The 24,708-nt window shown below is 38.8% G+C and overlaps 1 protein-coding gene across 1 annotated transcript in view; it reads right to left on the bottom strand.

Moving 5' to 3' along the window:
- The window catches only part of cfap46 (cilia and flagella associated protein 46), a 53,084-nt gene that overhangs the window by 5,177 nt on the left and 23,199 nt on the right, over positions 1–24,708 (bottom strand). Inside the window, exons 22-49 of the mRNA XM_065295949.1 lie at positions 24,466–24,647; positions 23,642–23,776; positions 23,369–23,534; positions 22,601–22,670; positions 22,090–22,237; positions 21,575–21,758; positions 20,595–20,748; positions 20,261–20,469; positions 20,047–20,166; positions 19,631–19,792; positions 18,752–18,900; positions 17,769–17,861; positions 17,253–17,316; positions 16,920–17,060; positions 16,223–16,423; positions 14,324–14,430; positions 14,028–14,210; positions 13,596–13,731; positions 13,249–13,446; positions 12,745–12,933; positions 12,294–12,401; positions 8,290–8,469; positions 7,479–7,634; positions 7,308–7,405; positions 6,994–7,070; positions 6,767–6,909; positions 6,431–6,534; positions 5,969–6,015 (exon numbers count right to left, since the gene is read on the bottom strand). Coding sequence (XP_065152021.1) covers positions 5,969–6,015; positions 6,431–6,534; positions 6,767–6,909; positions 6,994–7,070; positions 7,308–7,405; positions 7,479–7,634; positions 8,290–8,469; positions 12,294–12,401; positions 12,745–12,933; positions 13,249–13,446; positions 13,596–13,731; positions 14,028–14,210; positions 14,324–14,430; positions 16,223–16,423; positions 16,920–17,060; positions 17,253–17,316; positions 17,769–17,861; positions 18,752–18,900; positions 19,631–19,792; positions 20,047–20,166; positions 20,261–20,469; positions 20,595–20,748; positions 21,575–21,758; positions 22,090–22,237; positions 22,601–22,670; positions 23,369–23,534; positions 23,642–23,776; positions 24,466–24,647 — 3,904 coding nt within the window. The remainder of the gene's footprint in view (positions 1–5,968; positions 6,016–6,430; positions 6,535–6,766; positions 6,910–6,993; positions 7,071–7,307; positions 7,406–7,478; positions 7,635–8,289; positions 8,470–12,293; positions 12,402–12,744; positions 12,934–13,248; positions 13,447–13,595; positions 13,732–14,027; positions 14,211–14,323; positions 14,431–16,222; positions 16,424–16,919; positions 17,061–17,252; positions 17,317–17,768; positions 17,862–18,751; positions 18,901–19,630; positions 19,793–20,046; positions 20,167–20,260; positions 20,470–20,594; positions 20,749–21,574; positions 21,759–22,089; positions 22,238–22,600; positions 22,671–23,368; positions 23,535–23,641; positions 23,777–24,465; positions 24,648–24,708) is intronic.

Genomic DNA, 24,708 nt, shown 5'->3' with positions numbered 1-24,708 from the left:
TACGCGGTCATTATGTGGGAAACACTGCAGATATTTAGAATAAGTTAAACGCTAACGTTATAGTTTGACCTCTTATTAACGTTCGCGCTCTTCCACTGATAAACATGGTATTACAGAATATTTAGAAGTGATAATGACAGACTCACCTCTCATCCAGGTGTAATGCTCTGCCACTGGCTTGGCTGATAGCTTTCTTCTGTAGCGGATTCTGGCGCTGTTGTCAACTTGGGAGTTGCAGACCTCCCTCTGGTGGGCAAACTATGCAACACTCATAACATGAGTGAAGCATGAGACTCTGTTTCTCATGTTTTTTTATCGGCCGTTATAAACGCCGATGCCGATTTAAATGCAATTAGCTCATATCGGCCGATAATATCGGCCGGCCGATATATCGGTCGGGCTCTAGTAAGTACAGCCACAATCAAACACAACACGCAATTTACCTTTGGTTGGGTGATGTACACCATGGTGGGGAATGTACCACACCTTTCCTTGTTTTGGAGCGGGCTCATTTGTGGGAACCTTTTCTGCATATTCTTGCTCCAACATGTTGTTGACAAAATCAGTATATTGAGCCTTGAATGAAATATCTCTGTTAAATCTCCTCTTCAGGCTTTGGAGTCTTTGTAATGCAATGCAGCGATTATTTGGCAAAACAGGATCTTCAACTCTGAAAGGTAAATCAATACAATAATGTTCATTGTTAAGCACTGCTGTATCCTTCACAATTTTCATAAATTTAATGTCTTCTCTTGACATCTCAAGTTGTTCGTCATATGTTCTTTCAGCAAAGCCATGATTGTACTGCTGCATCAACATATTTTCCAAGTGCTCCACAGATATATGATTAGCAGTTACAACAGTGAATCCTGATTTGACGCCAGCACCTCCAGAGTCTCCAACACGAAGAGGCCCGTTTATGACCCAACCAACTCTGGTCTTCACTGCATACGGTCCACCACATTGGCTGTTTATTAGTTCCCATGGCTCCAAAACTTTGGGAGAGTCAGTTCCAATGAGCAAGTCCACATCTGCATCTACTTCATGTAGCTTAATGCTACTCAAATACGCCCACTTGGCAACATCATCCTGACATGGCACATTGACTTTGGATACAGGCATTTCTGTTTGTGTCAGAACAGATGGCAGCTCAATAAAATCCTCGGTATCAAAACCAGACACCTCCAGACCAGTTATCACAGTGGTATTAATGGTTTTAGTCTGTCCCATTGTCCTTAATAGTATGTTACAGTTTTTACCTGATAGTCCCAGCCTTTCAGCCAGACTTGCAGTGCAGAAGGTACCAGAGCTCCCAGGGTCCAAGAAAGCGTAAGTATGCACAACTTTATTACTTTTCTGACTTTTCACCTGCACAGCCACAATGGAAAAAACAGCAGTATCCTCTTCACCAGCCCCAATATGACCACATGTCTGCTGCTGCTCAGGTACAATGCTCACAGTTTCTTTGCAGGATATCCTTGTAGTATCCTCCTTCTCCACATGCAGGACAGATGGGTGTTTCCTGTGACACACTTCACAATCCAAACGACTCCTACAGTCTTTGCTTGTGTGTCCATATTTCAAGCACCCAAAACACACACCTTTCTCCTTTAGAAAGTGAATCTTGTCCTGTTGGGTCTTTCTTTTAAACTGAAAACATTTTTCCAGAGTGTGATTAGTGAAATGGCAGAACAGACATTTGAGCTGATTACTATGGGCTGTTAAATTTTTCTTTTCTCTATGTTCATCCTTTATTACATTGATGCTGGTGGCAAAGGTACCACTTTTCCTTTTCTGCTTAACTTGAGTGGATAACTTTGTGTGGCTGGTGGGGAAAACATCATTAATATTTCCAAACAGCGGGTCTGAAACAATTTTGACTTGTTTTTCAATAAAATTTACAAAATCAACAAACACTGCTCTGCTTCCAGTTTGTTCCAGTATATCACATGCCACATTTCTCCACTTTTCCCTCAGTTTGTATGGAAGTTTCATTAGAATTGTCCTGAGGTTAGCTGGTATGTCCAACTCCTTCATGTACTTTATATGATGTACTACATTGGCGCAACCTCGGAGAAACAAAGCATATGACTGCAGAGCGTTAACATCCTCAGGTTTTATTGAGGGCCAATTATTGATTTTGTCCATATAAGCAGAAGAGATTGTGTGTTCACTGCCAAAATGTTCAATCAAAAGTGTTTTTGCTCTTTGGTAACCCAGATCAGAGGGCAGATGCTGACAACTTCTTACAATGTTTCTTGGTTGCCCCCTAGTGTATTGTTCTAGGAAGTACAGACAATCACTGAAATTTTGAGTTTTATCCTCTATACAATTTTCAAAGGCTCTGAGAAAAGATTTAAAGTACAGGGGATCACCATCAAATACAGGTATATTTCTCATAGGCAGAGCAGAGGCTGTGTTTTGTTGGACCAACAAGGCAGTAATTTCATTTTGACGCTGCATGATGTTCAAAATGTCTGGAGAATTGATAGATTGATTATTGTCGTGAGCATTTAGCAAAACCAGTGGTTGTGTACTTTGTCCTTGAGAAGCAGGAATAACATTAGGTATGGGTGGTTGCATCACAACATGTTTGGGTTTAGCACCAACAGGGACAGAATTTAATAAGCACCTAGGAGAAGGTTCAGAGTTTTCATTGGTGGGCACAAAATGGTCAGCAGTTGGATTTAGTTCATATTTTCCTGGAATTTCTGACCTTTCCAAGTAAGAGTTCATGCCATCTGATGTTGTAGATGCACATTTTGACACTTTAGAGCCACACTTTGAATTTATTTCTAGAACCTTCAATTTTGCGTTGGTCACCTTTAATTCTGCTTCCAAAGCAAGTTGTTCCTTTTCTCTCCTTAAACATTCCTGTTTCTTCTGTAATTCCTCTTGGTCCTTTTCCTGTTTCCTTCTTAATTCCTCTTGTTCAAGTCTTATTTGTTCCTCCTGCGCCTCCAAAATGTGCTTTTGTTTTAGAGCAGCCATACGCTCCTGTAATGCTGCTTTATCTGCTTGTGCTAATATTTTTGCAGATGCACTAGAGGAAGTTCTTGACAGTTTAGAGCCAGCTTTTGAGCGCGCTGCAGAACCTTTATTGGAAACACTGTCCTCAGGCCTAATATCAGTTTGATTATCAGGCGGTTTAATTGGAAGTTCATATAAATGGCCTGTATTTGATAACCACCCTTTGACATCATCAATAAAGTTTGAAAACAGTTTTTCCTTTTGTTCAAAATATGTATTCTGTCTTTCCTTTTCATCCTGAGGTATGTTCAATGACACAAATGACAAATGATGTTGTTTTGCCTCATTAACACATGTTATCATTTGACCCAAAAGAGACTTGACTTCACCGATATTGTCTGCAGAATGCATCAATTCATCCATTTGATTCATGAACAATTTGGCTTGTCTGAATTTCTTCGATCTCTTTTCCTGACACGTTTGCATGAAAAACATCATTCCTTTAACAGTAAAACTTGTACGTCTCTTTATCGCAAGCGCCGTGTCACTTGTGGCTTTGAATACAACGTCAGACATTTTTACTTTCTATTGACGTTGGCCACGTGCACACACAGTTATTTGCCAAGGTTAAATAAAGCACATACCTTGCGGAACTTTGTTTGTAGCGTTGTTGTCTTTGCGCACGGATCTGAATGCGTGCAGTGATTGTTGTTGCGCGCGTCCGTGCGCGTCACCTGTGAAGGCTTTGGGCCAGCCTTTGCGAATCCAAATGTAACAAACTTCAATCCTCCGTTCCGTAAATGCAGCTCCAGCGCTCCAATAGCGCCACCGTTATCCAGTACGGTGTCCAATGAAGCTTTACACTGTAGGATGGGTCGTGGCTTGATGTTTGCGCTATATCCAGTCCGCACCTTCGCGACTCCTAGGCCCAGCGTTGTCTCGAGCATCCAGGTAAGTAATCCACTTTCAATGGGGTAATCCAGCAAACAACGAGTCCAGGGGCGGGTTTTTTACTTATGTAGTGGCTATTTGTCCTTAAACTTAAACAAAACTAATAATAACAAACCTTTCAAATGGCCACTAAGGCTGCGTCATGGGTAGGCTTTACGCATGGTTAGAGGTACAAAAATAAACTAATGTCCATAGCCAAAGATGAGTTCGAGGTAGAGGTCTACACGGGTCCAAAAATTCCTACCCGAACCCGATCAGACCCGTAAATGTGCTACACTGAACCGACCCGGACCCGTCTGTTGTTTTGAAAGCTGGACCCGGAACCGACCCGGACCCGTCTATTATTTAAAAGCTGGACCCGGATCCGACGCGGACCCGTCTATTATTTAAAAGCTGGACCCGAACCCGTCCGGGAAGAAACAGACCCGACCGGCAAATATTCTTTAGCTAAATGTTATTAATAAGTCAATAAACAAGTAGCGAAAATTAAACTTTTTGTCTTACCCATAACGTTAGAAGTTAGTCTTCTCCCTCCTTGTACCTGACTGTGTGTGATGCACAATCCTTATTTCCAAGAAAGTTCCATCCATGTTATTCCTCTCTTGACGATTGAAATGTTTAATGCTTATTCCAGCTTTAAAAGTCCACTTTGTTGTGTATCGGGTCAACTTGCTTAATAATGTTTGCCCATTTGGATTATAATAACGATTGCTCGTTCGGTGTCATAGCTGCTTTCGTTAGCTTTACTTTGCTATCATCTCTGTGCTCTTTGAGCAGAGTCGCGAAAACTTTAGATATAATACCAAGACGGTCAATTTATAATATTATTATAAAAATTATAGAAGTCACGTCAGTGCAAAATGCGCGGTATGGTGGAATAGGTCCCGCCTTCTAAATAAAAGAGCCAATTGTCAAAGGTAAAGTCATTGCGTCTCACTGCAGAAGCTCCTGACTGGTAGCCAGAGAAACATTACAAGAGCGCATGCGCGTTAGCTGCCTGGTTGGAGCAACCAAATATAAACTTTTTAACGCAACTTTAGCGTCATAGAAAAAATGTATGCGACAGTTAATCTAAGTTTTTGTTGCTGGATAAATATTTTATTTAAATGTGAGTGTGTGTTCTCCGAGTCCGATCGACCTCGGGTATTACCCACAATGTTAAACAGACCCGGACCCGAAGTAATAGATTGAGACCCGACCCGGACCCGGCTGATCATTTAAAATATAGACCCGAACCCGTACGGGTCCCGGGTCGGGTCCCGGGTCTTCGGGTCTCGGGTCTTCCGTGTAGACCTCTAGTTCGAGGAGGTTTATTTACACATATAAGCAAGCTCACAGACATTTCCTGCTGCCTCTCTCACGCTGTGGTAAAAAACCATATGCCCTCGCAGCCTTTCCGGTTCCTCCCACCTTAACCCATTTATGCAAATTAACATAGCACCACGTGACCAAACTATAGACTATATATAGTACATTGAAACTTAAGCCTAAAATAAACAAAGTGCAAAAAATAGCTCCAACAGGCGGTATTTTCCCCTTCTGACATCACAATGGGAGCCAAATTTCAATTAGCTATTTTTTCAAATGCTTGCAGAGAATGGTTTACCAAAACCAAGTTACTTGGTTGTTCTTTCCCACATTTTAGGTTATAAGCACTGGGAACCCAATTATAGCACTTAAACATGGAAAATGTCAGATTTTTTATGATATGTCCCCCTTAAAGTTAAATGTTTTGTGTGTACAAGCCCTGAATCTTTAAATATATTTTATGAAACATGTTTATTCTATTTTAAGACAAGACACAATAACACTACAACTGAACTTGTCTTATGATAAAGTCAAAGCTGAAGAACTGATCAATAATTGTATCTTTACAGCAGCTCAGATCAAACATCTTTTAATTCTATGAATAAACAGTGATGCACTTCAATCAAAGCACAGAAATACAAATAACAGATAAAGCTGTCATTCTGACAACAAGTGAGAGATAAATTCACATGAGCAGATGACAGCAGAGTGTTATTTTGTGTTTGCATGTGAGACGTACCAGACTGAGGTTTATCAGGAGCAACACGGACCGATGAAGAGCACACGCTGGGATAAGAGAGAGAAGACAAGAGAAAATTTATGAAGATGAGAGACAAAAAACCATCACACACACGCACGTTTGTGTTAAAACATGAGTTATGCAATTTCACAATTTTTGGATTCACACAGACAGATTTGCTCACCTGTACCTTATTTTTTTGTATTTATACTAAAAACACAGCCTTGTTACATTGCACACACGCACGCACGCACACACACATACGCACACACACACACACACACACACACACGCACACACAATGTTTATATTGTCAATCATAAACTTACATGAAGAAGATTGATCATTAATATAAAAGTGTGTCTAAGTAAAGAATTTGTGTGTGTGTGTGTGTGTGTGTGTGTGTGTGTGTGTGTGTGTGTGTGTGTGTGTGTGTGTGTGTGTGTGTGTGTGTGTAAGTACCGAAGGCACGAAAAGTTAAACTGTGAGAGAACAGGATGCAAATAGTCCTCCATCGCATTTATCAATGACCTGAACACAGAATCCACATCTTCATCTGTGTGTTCCTTCAGACAGACAGACAAATAGAGAGAAAGAGAGAGAGCCAGAGAGGGGGAGAGAGAAAGAGAGATACTAAGAAATAATGTTCATTACTTTCTGTCCACTATATTTAGATGTATTCATTTGGCAGACACTTTTATCCCAATTGACCTATAAATGAGCATTTAACATTATGTCTAAGCAAATGTCTGATGTCAGGTGGAAATGAGTCATCAGTAGATCAGTGTTGTGTCATACGGTCTCTCTGCAGACATCATCGCTGGTCTGATGTGAGTTTGTCCGCACATCCACAAGTTTGTAATCCTGCAGATGTTTATGAAGCTGCAAAAGATCTGAGTGTTGAACCGAGACTTTCACAACTTTAGAGCAGATCAGACCACCTACAAACACACAACAGATACAAAATCCAAAGTTGAAATTCATTCATTGTCTGTGCAAAGGAAGAAAAAAATAACCGTTGTTACCTATTGAGTTTACACTCTTTCCTTTAGGAGTCTCTGCAGTTTTAACCTTTTCATAGAAACCACCATACAGCACAGATCTACACAAATACAGATGTGTTACGTAAAACACAGATCTGCACAAACACACACAGCATTGGCAAAGTGGCACAAGTACACAATTTGGTACTGAAATGTAACAACTCAGAAACACAAAGACTGCTGCCCTCTAGTGGAGAGTATAGAAACAGCAAGATTCAACTATATTTAAAACCAAACATTAAAGAATTGAAAAGACTAAAGCAGAAGAGAACTAAGAAAAAACGTCCCCGGTTTACCCATCATCTGAGTGTTGTAGCAGAAAGATCTTCATGTTGGGAGGCATTTCACTCAAAATCCTCATGTGGTTTGGGTTTATGGTCGGGTGACTGCGGACCTGAGAAAAGAAACACACAGTGTTTGTTATATCTGCTGTACTTCCACAAGAGCTGCTGTAGTCAGTCCAGTACCTGAAAGAGACCCGCATGCTCTTGTCTTACTGCTGCCAGTACAGCACTGGATCTGTGATCAGACGAAAAGATCAGATTCCTCCTCAGATCAGACTCACTGACATCAGAATTTACCGCATGCTGGCCGGACGACATCTCATTACACCACACACTGCTCTGAGATCAGATGAAACACCTATATTAATATTAATCAGCACTGCGCACACATACACACACTTTAAATAAAGACACAAACACTGCAAGGAAAATATTTTAGATATATGTGACCCTGTCTTATAATCTAATGATGAAATTAGGAGCATAAAAGTTTGATTTTACATTGATCTTTGATATGATCTTACTCTGTCAATATCAAAGATATCAAGTTTATATTTTCACAGAATGTTCATGACATTATAAATCACAAAAGCTTGGTTTTCACAGACTGGATCACATACTGTTTTTATTTACAGGCAACACAAAGTCATAGGGATTTTACTTGAGTCCTGCTATTAACTAGTTACTGTAAATTGCTTAATATATTATATATATATAATATTTTACTGCTTTTTTGTTTTACTTACTGACTGTAAATTATTGCTAACATCTATTTTTACAGATGTTCCTCTAGAGAACTGTCATTTAAAATAAACATATGGACTATATATACATTGTTATAGCTGTGCTTCTGCAAAGAAAATAGCAAAGTAGCATACACAGATCTGAATATGCAGATGTATAAAAGGCTGTTAACATCTTTGTGTTTCACTGAAGAAAGACATATATGTAAGGTCATTTTTGAATAAAGCATGTCTTTATAAACACATCAGACCTGTAGTAGGGCGAGGTACTGGCCGCTGGTGCTGGTGTCAAACTGACCATGACACTCCAGTAGATCTGAGCAGACACCAGGAATCAACTGTAGAAGATTGTGCTGTAAACTCAGAGTCACAGACTGAACGAGCATTTCACTCGACTGAGCCAACAGATACTGAGCGGCCTTCCTGCGGTTCTGAAAACACATACAGTACACACAGATCACACACATATAACACACAGATCACATACAGATCACACACAGATCACATACAGATTATACACACACATCACATACAGATCACACACTGATCACATACAGATCACACGCAGATCACATACAGATCACACATAGATCACATACAGATCACACACTGATCACATACAGATCACACGCAGATCACATACAGATCACACACAGATCACACACTGATCACATACAGATCACACGCAGATCACATACAAATCACACGCAGATCACATACAGATCACACGCAGATCACATACATATCACACGCAGATCACATACATATCACACGCAGATCACATACAAATCACACGCAGATCACATACAGATCACACGCAGATCACATACAAATCACACGCAGATCACATACAGATCACACGCAGATCACATACAGATCACACGCAGATCACATACAGATCACACGCAGATCACATACAGATCACACGCAGATCACATACAGATCACACGCAGATCACATACAGATCACACGCAGATCACATACAGATCACACGCAGATCACATACAGATCACACGCTGATCACATACAGATCACACGCAGATCACACACAGATCACACATAGATCACACACAGATCACACACTGATCACATACAGATCACACGCAGATCACATACAGATCACACGCAGATCACATACAGATCACACGCAGATCACATACAGATCACACGCTGATCACATACAGATCACACGCAGATCACACACAGATCACACATAGATCACACACAGATCACACGCAGATCACATACAGATCACACGCTGATCAAATACAGATCACATACAGATCACACGCAGATCACATACAGATCACACACAGATCACATACAGATCACACACTGATCACATACAGATTAAACACACACATCACATACAGATCACACACTGATCACATACAGATTAAACACACACATCACATACAGATCACACACTGATCACACACAGATCACACGCAGATCACATACAGATCACACGCAGATCACACGCAGATCACACACAGATCACACACTGATCACTAGGGCTGCACGATTCAGAGAAAAAATCTAATTGCGATTTTTCTTATCAAAATTGCGATTCGCGATTTAAAGTGCGATTCATTAGTATATAATAAAAGAGCTACATCCAGGTTTGTTGTGGTGGTTTTAATAGCACCAAAGAAAGATGCTGTGCTACTGTTTATTTAAAACCTCTTAAACATTGTACCAAGTTCTCTGCAGGACTTTGCTCTTTTGCAGACACAATTTTTTTTTATCTAAGAACATTAAAATACACTTTAACAAAAATGTATTGAAAGTTTTATTTAAAATAACATATAGGCCAATGTATTTTGGCTGTCACTAAAACAATGCTTCTGACAAGCAAATGTTTAGTTTTTTCTTTTAATCATAAGACTATACTCATCTTGTTTTACTTTTCAGGCATCTGTAATAAATGTAAATATATTAGTTATTAGAATCTATGATTTAACATAAGCAAAAAATACAAATAAAACACTGCACAGTCCTCACTGTATGATTTTAAATGTGGAGCTGCAGAAGCTTGTTCAGTTAAGAGTAAGGAGTGATTTTAATTTTTGGTGTGTAATAAACATTTCTGACACAGAAAGCACCAGGTTACTGTCACTTTAAGACACAAGACAGCTTTAAAACTGCTCTGCTTCAATATACTGATAAACATCCAGCTGTTTATGTCCACTTAGACGAGAAAGAAAACTTAAGTTTAGTGATCACGCGTGTGCTGACTGCTCTCTGTGTGCGCGCTTCATGAACCCTAGTGCCTGTAAATATTCAAAGCGGTGCAGATGTGCGCGTGCAAGAAAGTATAATGTACCTCTTTCGTCTGCTGTGTTCCGGGCTTTAATGAAAGCTGCTTATAGTCTGATGAGGCGCCTGTCATTGTTTGCGATGCATGACGAGAAACGGACGTATATAAACCTTTCTTTAAGTCCAACATTACACAAAAGGGAAATGTTCTCGCGCATTTCTGTCCTTTCATTTGCCGGTTAATGAGTTATAATGGGTTTTAAAAATGACTAAATCCAAAATCTGACAACTTCATGACATTCCGCGTTGTGCAGTTAATTCCATTTGTATGCATTTCGCGATTCTGTCCGTGTTTTCCGCATCGCGGAAATCATATGGCCGTACACTTTGTTGAGGAGTTGAACTGCTGCTCGCTCATGTTTTCCAAATGACGTTATCTGACGTGTAGTCAGCACCTCAGTGTTAATGCACTCTATTGGTTTAAACTGCATCAAATGTAAAATGCGCATGAAGCGAACTGTCAAAAACTGCGTACTAGATGATTGTTATATTTGATAGTTTTGAATCGAAATAATCGCATCTCTTGCGATTCAAAAATCGCATCCATTCACATCGCGATTTCGGTTTAAAAACGATTAATCGTGCAGCCCTACTGATCACATACAGATCACACACAGATCACATACAGATCACACACAGATCACATACAGATCACACGCAGATGACATACAGATGACATACAGATCACACACAGATCACACACTGATCACATACAGATCACATACAGATCACACGCAGATGACATACAGATCACACACTGATCACATAGAGATCACACACAGATCACACGCAGATCACACACTGATCACATACAGATTATACACACACATCACATACAGATCACACACTGATCACATACAGATCACACACTGATCACATACAGATCACACGCAGATCACATACAGATCACACACAGATCACACACTGATCACATACAGATCACACGCAGATCACACGCAGATCACATACAGATCACACGCAGATCACATACAGATCACACGCAGATCACATACAGATCACACGCAGATCACATACAGATCACACGCAGATCACATACAGATCACACGCAGATCACATACAGATCACACGCAGATCACATACAGATCACACGCAGATCACATACAGATCACATGCAGATCACACACTGATCACATACAGATCACACGCAGATCACACGCTGATCAAATACAGATCACACGCTGATCAAATACAGATCACACACAGATCACACGCAGATCACATACAGATCACACACAGATCACATGCAGATCACACACTGATCACATACAGATTAAACACAAACATCACATACAGATCACACACTGATCACATACAGATCACACGCAGATCACATACAGATCACATACGGATCACACGCAGATCACATACAGATCACACACTGATCACATACAGATCACACACAGATCACACGCAGATCACATACAGATCACACACTGATCACACACAGATCACACGCAGATGACATACAGATCACACACAGATCACACACTGATCACACACAGATCACATACAGATCACACACAGATCACATACAGATCACACACTGATCACATACAGATCACATACAGATCACACACAGATCACATACAGATCACACACTGATCACACGCAGATGACATACAGATGACATACAGATCACACACAGATCACACACTGATCACATACAGATCACATACAGATCACACGCAGATGACATACAGATCACACACTGATCACATACAGATCACAAGCAGATCACATACAGATCACACACAGATCACACACTGATCACATACAGATCACATACAAATTACACACTGATCACACACAGATCACATGCAGATCACACAAAGATCAAACATTGATCACATATAGATCACACACACATCACATACAGATCACACACTGATCACACACACAACAAACCACTTTGTACCTGTAGCTCTGCACTGTGTTTATTGTCTGTGTAGTTCTGCTTCCGCTGTGTTTTATGTTCTTCCTCTTTCTCTTCTTCACTTTGTGTTCTCTTCACACTGTGATTATCCTGCATTGTACAGAGATCATACTGACTTCATGAAATCAATGACTCTCTAGAGACTTAAAGACTTTAAATTGTTGCTGTTTCCTACAGAGAGGCCCAGACTTTCATTTTAATGATCTTAATACAGTTTAAACAAGGGAAACAGTTGCAGAGAGACAAAAAATCTATAATGTGCCGGTGGACTTGAGAAGGTCTGCCAGAAGTCTGTAATGAGAGATGTAATGACAGACTGCTTCCCTTAGTACATAATCAATACAAAAAAACACATGTATAAAATTCATTAATATTTCACTACGTTTTCCATGACCATAGTAACCCTGAAATGAACATCTTGTTGGTGCTATACCGTGATTGGCTCATTCCACAATGTAGACGAATATAATGGGTCTTGTTGATGAGCTAAATATCTCAGACATCTTCCCATCATGGCAAGTGAGCGAGCTCTGGTCTCCATGCAGTTGATAGAGAGAGAATTCACAGCAGTGAGATGTGTCAGAATCACCTGACTGAGACTTTGACCTACACCGACCCACTCCTGAAGGTAGAAACACAATACAATGTGACACACATAAATATCACATCAATGTAAAGCGTCATACAGCACTCCAATGACTGTTTACAGCAAATATATGACCATGATATTATCTGAATTATTTGTGTTTGATAAACAAAAGTAAAAACAACTGCTGTCAGATGATTATTAAATTGTTAGTTTGGTTCATCAAACCGCTGACTTATGTCTGCTAACAGAATAACCAGATAAACCTCACAGTCAATAAGAAAACACTGATGGTACATCTTCTTTTTTTTCATAACAAACTTAATAAACTTGAAGAACTTTTTTTCTTACCGTTTGGAGATCAGTAAGATGTGAGCTGCTCCTGATGAACTCTTCCACTGCTCTTTCCTCTGATGTCATCATGTCTCGTGTGATGGCTCTTCTTTTCTCTTCTGCACTTTGAATCTCCAGCATCATCAGGGCGAGATCAGCAAAAGCCAGTCTTAGACGTACACATGCGCGCATCACAGGAAGATCATACCAACCAGACTGGAACACACACAAACACACAAACCACTATATGTATTTTCATGTAAATTCAGGTTTTAAATTTGGAATAAGGCTAAAAAGAATCAAATTTAAAAATTAATAATAACACTATAAATGAGTTAAAAGTGATCATTCAACATCTGTGATACCTGATGTGGTGGCAGAAGGTTTAAGACGGTAAAGACAACATCCTCATGAAGGGACACAGCCGACTGTATGAGGTAGAAAGCATCCAGGAGGTGGCGCTGTTTCTCTTCTTCATTCACAGTTTGCACAGACAAGATTCTTTATGAAAGAGATGAGAAACAATCAGACATTATTAGTAGGACAGTACAGTACATAATAATTATCAGGGTCTTTAATTTATAACAAAACATTTTAATTTTGCAAAGGTATTTGTTTCAGAGATCAATTAAGCCACTAGCCAAATCGATGCATAAATGCAGACCGGAAGTTCACTTTGCTTTAGGCTTGTAACCGCGACAACGTGTACGCGTCCGATGTAATCATCTATACATCTAAAGCTCATGTTTATAGTATATATGATGAGCAGTGTGTATTGACGTAAGCAAGTGAATTACCTGAGTGTGTTGGCATGTTCTAGTGTGACGTCTGCAGTGCATGTCCTGTAGCCCAGCTGTAGCAGTGTTGACGCAGTGTGTTTTAGTGTAACACAGACTGATGTCATCATCACTAATGTTGAATCACTTAGTGGAGATGCAGGACCATCAGGACAAAGCAGGTGTCTGCGCAAAACTGCACATCTGCACACACATGTGCACACGCATGCACGCACGCACACACACAGTAGTTACCAATTTTTGACTTATTCAATATTGAGCAGCTAAAGTACAGTACAGTAAAATCAGAAAGGCACCTGGTCTCAAGTGACGCGATGAAGAAACACAGAACCCCAGCTCGGTTCTGTCTCTGTTCCAGTACTGATCTGAAGGATCTACAGGCTTGATCTGTAATCTCACACACCTGCGCACACATACACGCACTGCATTACATATCATCTAAATGCAGAATTTATAATGATGAATTAATTATATATTTCATATATGTGACCCTGGACCACAAAACCTTAATTCGCACTGGTATATTTGTAGCAATAGCCAACAATACATTGCATGGGTCACAATTAATGATTTTTCTTTAATGCCAAAAGTCATTAGGATATTAAGTAAAAATCATGTTCCATAAAGTTATTTTGTAAATATCCTACTGTAAATATATAAAAAATTTATTTCTGTGAGTGGATGCAGTTGCTAAGGACTTTATTTAAAAAAAAAACTTTAAAGGCGATTTTCTTAATATGTTTTCCACCCTCGGATTTTCAAATATTGTCCTATCCTAACAAACCATACATTAATAAAAAGCTTATTCATTAAATGTATTAAAAATTGACCCTTATGACTGGTTTTGTGGTCTACGCCGGTCACATTCGTTTTTAATAGGGCTGTCAAAAGATTAATCGCATACAAAATAAAAGTTTGTTTTTGCATAATATATGTATAGTATGCACGCACTGGGTCTAATTATTTTGTATATATAAATACACATACATGCATATATGTATTTAAGAAACATTTACATGTATATAAATATTCATTTAGATTTATTTAAAATATATTTTATATTATATATAAATAAAAAAATATATACATAAACAACATTTTTCTTAAATGTATACATGTGTGTATTAATATATAGATGATAAATACACACAATACACACACAAATATATTATGTGCAAAAAACTTTTATTTTGTATGCAATTAAGTAAGGGATAATCCACGGCCAGCCATGCATTAAAGGGTTTTAATGCACGACGTAGAGGCGAAGAACCACCCGACGCGTTGCCTCTGCGAAGTGCATTAAAACCCTTTAATGCATGGCTAGCCGTGGATTATCCCGCTTATACCTTGGTTATTTGCCAAGTTAAAGCTGTAATTAATGTTTACAGTGTAATTTTAACCGACAGGTAAAAAATGAGGGTCATCTTCTTAAGTTAAGGCTCGCAATCCGTCCGCTTTAAATAAAGTAGTGCCATTGTATTGCATTTATTTAAATGAATTATCATATTTATTTAAATTCATTAAATAATTTATGAATGACAGCCAACACTGACAGTGACAAGGCAATCTTTATTTGAACTAATCATTTATTTAAATGAATTATGTAAAGTGTGAAATAAAACCGACGTCTCTAACCACGATTACTACATAAGGACACATTACATTTATTGAAATGGATTAAATTAAATGAAAACAAAAATCAAACAGTTGGAAATCTCTCTCTCGCTCTCTCTGCAAGTGTAACTGTGTTACTATGGTTACCAATGTTTATAGTAGTGGATTAATTTCTAACTTTAATCAAACTGACTGGAACTACCTGTGCGTTAAATGGTTTTAATGCACACCTTCCAGCCAATCAGAATCGAGTATTTAAACAGACCATGGTATAATCATGATTAATCTTTTGACAGCACTAGTTTTTAATGGATGTTTTGCCCTTTTATCAGTTTATCAGTACATTTACTGATGTAATTCTAAACCAATAAAAAAAAATCAAGACACCTAATTATTATCTTAACTATTAATTATTCAATTAGCACAGTCACCCAGCTGTGATAACAGTATATGATCTCTCTTTATGCCTGCTATAAATCAACAGGAAAGATTTAATCACACTGAATCATCCCAAGAGCAGGAAATCATTAGTTTTACTGTTCATTACAGTTATTAGCATAGCAGCTGTCAATCATTTGAACCTGATGGTGTGCATCTGGTACTCCTCGTCCAGCTACAGCTGTCAGGAGCGTCTGGATCAGCTCATACCAGAAGGTCTCTTCTCCACCCAATTCCTGTGCTTGCTGAAGGAGCACAAGAGCGTCACTGTATCTCTGCTCCTGGTTGGCCAGGACAGCCTGGAGCTGTAAGCTCTTAGCCAATGACCTCTGGTCACCTTGTTCCTAAAACACACATAATGTTGACACAATCCATCACTATTAGACAAACACTGGTACTCCTGTATTTAAAATGTAATGTGGTTAAAGAGCTAGCAAGAGTAGTCACTGTGTAAAAGCATCTCCCACAATAAAATTCAATGACAATAAACATCAGTAATATATAGACATCAGGTTACAGAGTACTGAGATATTTCACTTAAAGGAGTAGCTTACATAAAAATGAAAATCTGTCATCATTTACTTTCCCCTTAAGTGGTTTTAAACCTTTATAAATTACATTCACTATGGAAGTGAATGGTGCCCGTGATGTGTTTGGTTATAAACATTTTTCAAAATATCTTCATTTGTGTTCAGCAGCACAAAAAAATTGATACAGATTTGAAGCAACTTGAAAGCGAGTAAATGATGAGAGAATTTTAATTTTTGGGTGAACCATCCCCTTAAAATAAAATTATAGAATAAAACAGTAGAGAGTTTATAATTCACTCGTTTGTGTCACCTCAGCTAACAGTTGAACTCGTGTAAGCAGGACTTTAGTAGATTCATGTAGATTCATAGTAAGACAAATATCAGCTTTCTCTAAACACACGTCACAAACACCCAGACGACTTCTGTTCACATCACCTTCATCTACAGACGTCTGTAAGACACCAACAGCTTTATGTCACATTTAATATTCTTCTCAAGATGAAATTAGTCAATACATGAAGTGACTTGTATCTATTTATTTCACTACAAATGAAAGGTCATTTTCAAATCTGAACAAATTATGTTTGTAATCTCAAATGTTTGTGTTTTTCTTTCAGTAACATTTATAATGTACAGTACTGACCTCATCTCTCAGGTTGCTGTCAGATTGAGATTTATTTCTCTGAGTGATGATTGTCTTACGGCCACTGAAAGCATATAAAGTGTCAGTGTACATTATAAGTCTAATAATGACAGTTAGGGATGCATCGATACCGATACTGGTATCGGGTATCGGCCTCGATACCACATTTTCTAAAGTACTCGTACTCGTTAAAAGTCCCCCGATACCTGGAATCAATACCACGGTCTGAGAAATATCTATGTTTGAGCGGCGTGTAAGGGGTTAATGCCTCTTGTGTTGTCCAAAGAGGCAGAGTTTACAACAAACTAGAAAACTAGTCCTTTGTTTTTTTGTTAAATTATATGACTTAAGCTCTTACCTGTAAATTTAAATCATGTTTTTTTATTAAGTACTTGGTATCGGTATCGGCAAGTACTGAAATGCAAGTACTCGTACTCGTATTCCAAAAAAGTGGTATCGGTGCATCCCTAATGACAGTAATAACTTCATGTTATTTGTAATGATGAAGACTCATACTGTGTCTGTTCCTCCTCTGAAAACTGTGTGAAACTCTGAAGTCTTTCACAGTATGGAGACTTGAAGCCCAGCTCATAACAGTTCTTGATGATCCTGAGAGATGACAGTCATTATTATTAACTATATGAAGACTGATATATAGCCAGACTTAAGTGTGTGAACATCACTGCATTATAAAGAGAGTAACAAAATATAAAACATGTCATCTACAAACAAATGATGAGTGAATTTATGAAGTCACAGAGGTGTGGAGATCAACGCATTCACTTTTTTTCTCATTTTCAATACAGTTTCTATTGAATTTCCATGTCAAACCCCACAGACTTTTCTATTATTTTTGCATGAAAGTCTCGTAGTAGTTTTTGAAAAAAAAAAAAACAGAGGCTTGTTATCTAATGTTATCTAAACACAGTGGCGGCCGGTGACTTCTTTTTAGAGGGCGCTTGATGCGAAGTTCGTGACGACATGTATGTAGCCCGTCATGTGTGTGGTTCGTCATTTCGAAATATGTGTTCTGCGCGTCGAGTGATCCTATGTGCATCACGTGTCTGGTCAAAATAAGTGCCTGCTGCAGACGCGTCTAAAGGGTTTATGATAAGAGACGCTCGCGTTTGCCAGCTACTCGCATAATCTCATGAGTTATCAGAGTTTAAGGGAGTGTCTTACGTGTATTTTGTGAATGTGAGCGTCTCTTTTATCAGAAACAGGTTTGACACGTGTACAGCAGCTACTTATTTTGATAAAACACGTGATGGACATGGGATCTCTTGACGCAACAAACATATATTTTAAAAACACAAGCATGACACTCCGAACACTTATTTTGAATGTGCGCCCCTCGGATGAGCAATCACGAGCCGCCACTGTCTAAACGTAGTCTTAATATAATTTAATCCTAGTGTACTTCTACACTTCCTTCTGAAGAAACAATGCTGATGATCATTAACTTCTCATCAATGCTCTTTACAGGGACGAGAAGTTACCTGAGACGGTAGAGACCAGACTGATTCTTGTTCTGGATGAGGTCATGAGCGATGACCTCTGCCAAATGAAGAGGGACAAAAGTCAAAGGGATCAAACCGGCCGATTCCAACTCTCTGACCAACACGTCCAAATAAAACAGAGTTCGGCTCTGAAATACATCAATGACACACATGGGACAACCAGGTTATCATCTGAAGAGGAATAAAATAGCTGTTGTGAAAAAGACTCCAAAACATAAGTCATACACACATTTGAGATTCAATGTTAAACTTCTTGTCCTACTGAAGGGTGTACAGATTGTTTGAGAGACATCATAAAAAATCTCAATTACTATTCTGAATTATTCTTATTTGACAACTGTATTATTTTTCAGCTCTTTAGCTTTTCTGCCTTTTTTGTGTTGAAATGCCATTTTGTTTGTAAATGCTAGATCATTTTAATCATACCAAATTTATGTGATGTTAAGGTCTTTTGAAGTCCAAAGAAATGTACCTGACCCGAAATGACCTGAATAACTTTTTCCCTAAACCCGACATATGTAATATTAAAAAAAAAGACCCAACCCGAGACAAACCAGAGAAAATTATACACGAGTCCGACTCGACCAAGTGGCAATTTCTTTTTTGCAAACAGAGAAAAGGTTAGAAAAGAACTCGATGCACAAACGCAAAAACACAGTCATTTTAAATTACCCAAGACGCGATATTATTATTCTGGCCTGTGTCCGAGGCACACGTGAGACTTTTTGACCCGAACCCGCTCGGGTCTCGGGTCGGACCATGGGTTTTCAGATCTAAGTGGACCCGTGAAGACCTCTAATGTGATGTTATTAAAACACAATTAAAGTGAAGGTGGCCCTCTAGTGGCGATTCACTGACCTGCATACAGATGTTGGCGCTGTTGATGCTGTACGGGCCGCTGTCATAACAGAAAACCTGTCGTACCTCCTCTGGACACTCAAACTGAGCCCATTGCTCAGGGCTGATGGGAAGACAAACCTCAGGAGCTTCATCTCTGGGTTTCACCTCAACAGTGGATGACTGAAGAAATAATAAATAAATGAAACTCTATAATGCTACTGTTTTAAAATATGAGTGTGAAGTAATATGCATCCTATGCAACAATACAATTTCAAACTGTATGTTAAATTCAGTGGATGATATACAGTTATACAGAACACCACACAGAGAGTACACAATGCATACTACAGGACAGGTAGTGCGCCATATTTGAGAATGTTTATGCAAGTCTGATGTTGTGAATTCATTGAAAATATATGAAAGATGTTTATCACCTGCTTAAGCTTCTTCTCATCCGGTCGGCCTTTGTCTTTTCTAGAGCTGGAGGAGATCGCAGCGGCTGAACGATTCCTCAACTTTTCTTTCATCACTTCCTGTGCTGTTTCTATGGACACCTGCATTAAAAAACAACTGTGTTTTTTTGGGATGGGAGAGAGATACAAGCAGCTGATGCTCTTAAACATGTTAGTACTGTAATAGCGCAGGTACCTTCCAGATGTGACGTGTAAAGCTAAAGGCCATAAGCAGGTACTGCCAGTGTTTGGGAGAAGATCTCTCTTCCATAAGAGCCAGCATTGTGTGCGCTCTGATCAAACCTTCCAGACGTCTGATCTCCCTCACATCATATAAACACACACCAGACTCAACAGTGTTCATTTTCAGCCCATGTGGATTCACTTCATCGGCATCCACTGCATCTTCTCAAAGACAAACACAAGACCTCTATGTTCTCACATGCTGTAGTTAATTTAATCACATTATAAATGTATAAAGTTCATCTTGTGTCGTAAGTGTGATAAACTAGTTAAGTTAGCACACTTACCAGATGTCAACTTTGAGTCTGTCTTTGTGAACATCAGGGTATCTATGGCCCAATCGATCTGAAGACGGGCATCAGTTTCAGGAAAGTGTGTGAAATACAGCCACTCTCCAAACTCCAGGAGGAGCTCAACCTTCTGCCACTGATAACTAGGATCCTAAAAAACACAAACACACACACATTACTGCAGTGTTAAAAATAAAGGCACTTCATTTAAAACATAGGTCTTTAACGGGGGTCCGGGGACTCTTGGGGTTCCATCGTGGTATTACTGGGGGTCCTCCAATTTAAAACTTTATTAATGAAAATAAATACCGTCCGGTAGCGCCGCCATCTTAGTCGCGTCCGCATTCAGGATGAGAGCTTACGCAGCCTACGGAGGCTACTCTGCTGCTGCTCTGTGCCCCCGCCCTCCGAATTTGTTATACGTCACTAAGAAAAGTGCGTACACTACGCTAATACTCTCTCCTGAATACAGAGGAGTCTAAGATGGTGGCGCTACCGGAAGGTATTTATTTTTGTTAATAAAGTTTTAAATATGGATATTTCTACAACAACACTGCGCGGATTACCCTCAGAAGACCTTTGTTTATCATCCTGGAGCCGTTTGGATTTAATTTGCGAAGAATGGACGCACTTTTTTTGGACTTGAAGGTCGTGGACTATGGGTGGACCCCGTAACATTACATTTAATCAACTGAAAGATCTAAAATATTTACTAAAATATCCAAAAATGTGTTTGTCTGAAAAACGATGGACATATGCAACTCGGACAGCTTGGGGGTGAGTAAATCATGGGTTTAATATCGTTTTTGGCCGAACTATCCCTTTAAATGTGTTTTGATGTCATGACAATAATGCCTGGCTATACAAAATATTACTTTATTCTGTTGAATTTATGATGAAATACATGTGATGAAAAGTTTGTGTGTAAGTAAATGAGATACAGTAGATGGAGGTGAGATGATGGTGTGATGGTTTACCTTCAGTGCTGTAATGGCGTTCTGATAACACATCAGTTTCTGTTGTTTGTTTTTAACACAGAGTGCTACACGATGCCACAGACGAGAACACATGAGCTCATCTTCATCAGAGATCTGTTTCATATCCAACACAATACTCTCTCCCAGCTGAGCCTTCACCAGAACACGCTGCTTAAACACAACACTGTATGCACAAATGAACAATGAGGTTTAGACCGCAGTGTCACATAAAATAAAGGTTTACCTGCTAATCATTTTATGTATATTAGATATTTTTTAGGTTTGGCATGTTAGTCCATGTTATTATGTCTTTAATTGATACATGTTCTGAAGTATAAAGGAGACAGCATGTCAATCAAAATATACAGTGTCCTATTTTAAGGGAACAGCTATGTGTAGTGGTGTTCAAAACCATAGTGAACATTATTGAGGTGAGACATTATCTGTGGTTCAGTCCAAATGTCCATTCAGTGACCCATGATGCACTGCAGATGTACAGATACTATGGCACTCACAGTCGATGTGTCGAGGGCGGCATCACTTTGATAGCCTCATCCAACACCTGCAGACCTCTCCTTAGATTTTCATCATCAGCAAATACATGGAAGAGTGCGATGTACATGGAGGACCACACCTTCAGATCATTGCCAGAAATACCAAAACCTGTAGACACAGAGACACATAAGTAAAGGTAAATGTAATGTAAATATATTGTATGTTTTATTGCTCTTTATGCCATCACTAGTTTTGTGCTGTGATTCAGTCTGCATTACAGATTTATTCCAGCGGGTGGCTGTGTTGTTCTGCCAACCAATTTAGAGGTTTAGTTGTTGTTAAGTTGCTGGCCAATGCAGATAAAAACTCAAACAAATAAAATAACAACCCAAATAGAAGAAAGCATTGAAATGCTACAAGTTTATTTGATTCTTCATTTATTTAAAGAAACTGTCATATGATTATGAACCATAAATGCAATGCATTTAAAATAAGCTTAATATATGTGCAGTACAGTCTGTAATGTCTTACTTGTGAAATCTGGTGGGTGTATCAGAGCTCTGGTCCTCTTCACTTTTGATACCATCTTACTTTGTGTGCCCTGAACACACAATAAAAACCAACAGATGTTTTATGACACCAGCATCTTACAGTAAATATCAAACGAAAAGACAACATTTTTCCAATGGTTAAAACAAAGTTTCACGACAAAATAAATAATGAAAACTTGAATATCTTAAAGGGACACTTTTTTTTGAAAATATGCTCAGGAGGCGCATTGATATTACGCAGCAGCCGAAAATAGTCCCCTTAGTATCTTTCAATAGCAAGGGACTATTTTTAGGCACTGCGTAATATCACTACGCCTGCTGCAGCGATTATTACGCCAGAATGAGAGTATAGTTCCTAGCCATATCTGCCAAGAAAATCGCAAATTTTAATTTGCCGTCTGTCTTAGTACTCTATGTAACTAAAGAAGAGTCAAGTTTTAAATTGGAAAATTATCAAAACTCTTTGGTTATTTTAAGCGCAATGCTAATAGTCTAATCAGATTCAATGGATTATGCTAAGCTATGCTAAAAGTGGTACCGCCAGACCCGGAGATCGGCTGAATGGATTCAAAACGGTAAAAATCAAATGTTTAACTCTATGGGACCATATTTTCAAAAAAAGTGGAGTGTCTCTTTAAATAACTTGCACAAATCATATTTCATGTAAAGATTAAACATTATAAGATATGTCAGTGAATAACAAACGACCATTGATATGATTACAGTATGATTTGTTCTTTGGTCTTACAGTAACATGTTTAGTGTAGATGTTTCTCACAGCCTGCAGAATGAGCTCCAGTGTTTTTTTAAGCTGTCCTCTGTTCTGTCTGGTGTTCAGTAGGGGCACACAGGCGTTCCAATAGTAACACACTGCTCTCATACACAGACACCATGTGCCCGTCTGTTCTGCGTAACTATAAAAAACGACATAACTGGATATAATTGACAAAAACATTTTCATGTTCGCTTCATGGAGATAACGAGGTGGTCAGTGTTAGACTGAAATAATGATCATTCTGACCTGACACTGGACTGAAGCGCCTCAAGACCCGTCATATATCTGCTGGAATCAACAACACTGACCTCATGAATCAAACTCAGACCTCTGACACAAGCAGCACTGCACAACATCTCCTGTACTGAATGCACATCAAACCTAAACACACAACACATATAGACAATCACTACATGATGTGACACTAACTTCACAAGATATTTCTGTGTGTTACTTAGTATTTCTTTGTAAAACATAAAAAAATGTTGAAAAACGGTGGTGTTTTCCTTTAATTATTGCTGAGGATAGATTAGATTATACTAGGGTTATACAGAATAAATGTATAGACATTTTATGAAAAAATATCATATGCTGTACTAATGAAGTGTGTTTTTATTCCCAACACAAATCATTAAGACAATATACAAATGTTAAATATAGATTTAAATTTATTCATAATTATAAATACTTATACCAGTGGTTCTCAAACTTCTTCAGCGTGCGGCCCCCCTTGTGTACAGTCAATAAAACATAACATATTAAATGATACAACGTAGTGCTGTTGGCTAGTAGCCTTATTTTTCTGAGGTTGAATTAAACAGAATTTATGATAAATAAATGTATTTTGTAAAATTTTATAAAACTGGGTACTCCCTTGCACCATCTGGCCCCCAGATTGAGAATTAATAATCTCTATTAATATAGAGATGTTTTTCATTTAGCCAATGCCCTTTTTCGGGTGTGCATAGATTAACAGTTCTACGAGGGCTCGTCCAATCAGAATCCAGAGCTGAATGAATCAGTTGTATAAATGGTGAGTATCTGACAGGTGTTTGTATGGTGGTACTCACAGAGCGTAAGGGCTCATATTCAGACTGTTTATTGCGGTCTGCTCCATCTGCAGTGCATTATGGGTGCAGGTCATGATGATGTCATGGTCAAGTGTCTGATGGGCGAACAGGGCGAGCTGCGTCCATACATATAACTCCACAATAGAGCTGGACCACTGACAGTCTTGTGCCATCTGTACTAACTGAAGGATAGAGACACACACAGAACAACTCAACATTGCAAATAAACACAACATCAGAAAG

The sequence above is a fragment of the Paramisgurnus dabryanus genome, chromosome 20 (assembly GCF_030506205.2).
Source record: "Paramisgurnus dabryanus chromosome 20, PD_genome_1.1, whole genome shotgun sequence".
In the NCBI taxonomy this organism is placed as follows: Eukaryota; Metazoa; Chordata; class Actinopteri; order Cypriniformes; family Cobitidae; genus Paramisgurnus; species Paramisgurnus dabryanus.
Note: the sequence above shows the minus strand (reverse complement) of the source record. Positions and strands in the feature narration are given on the sequence as shown.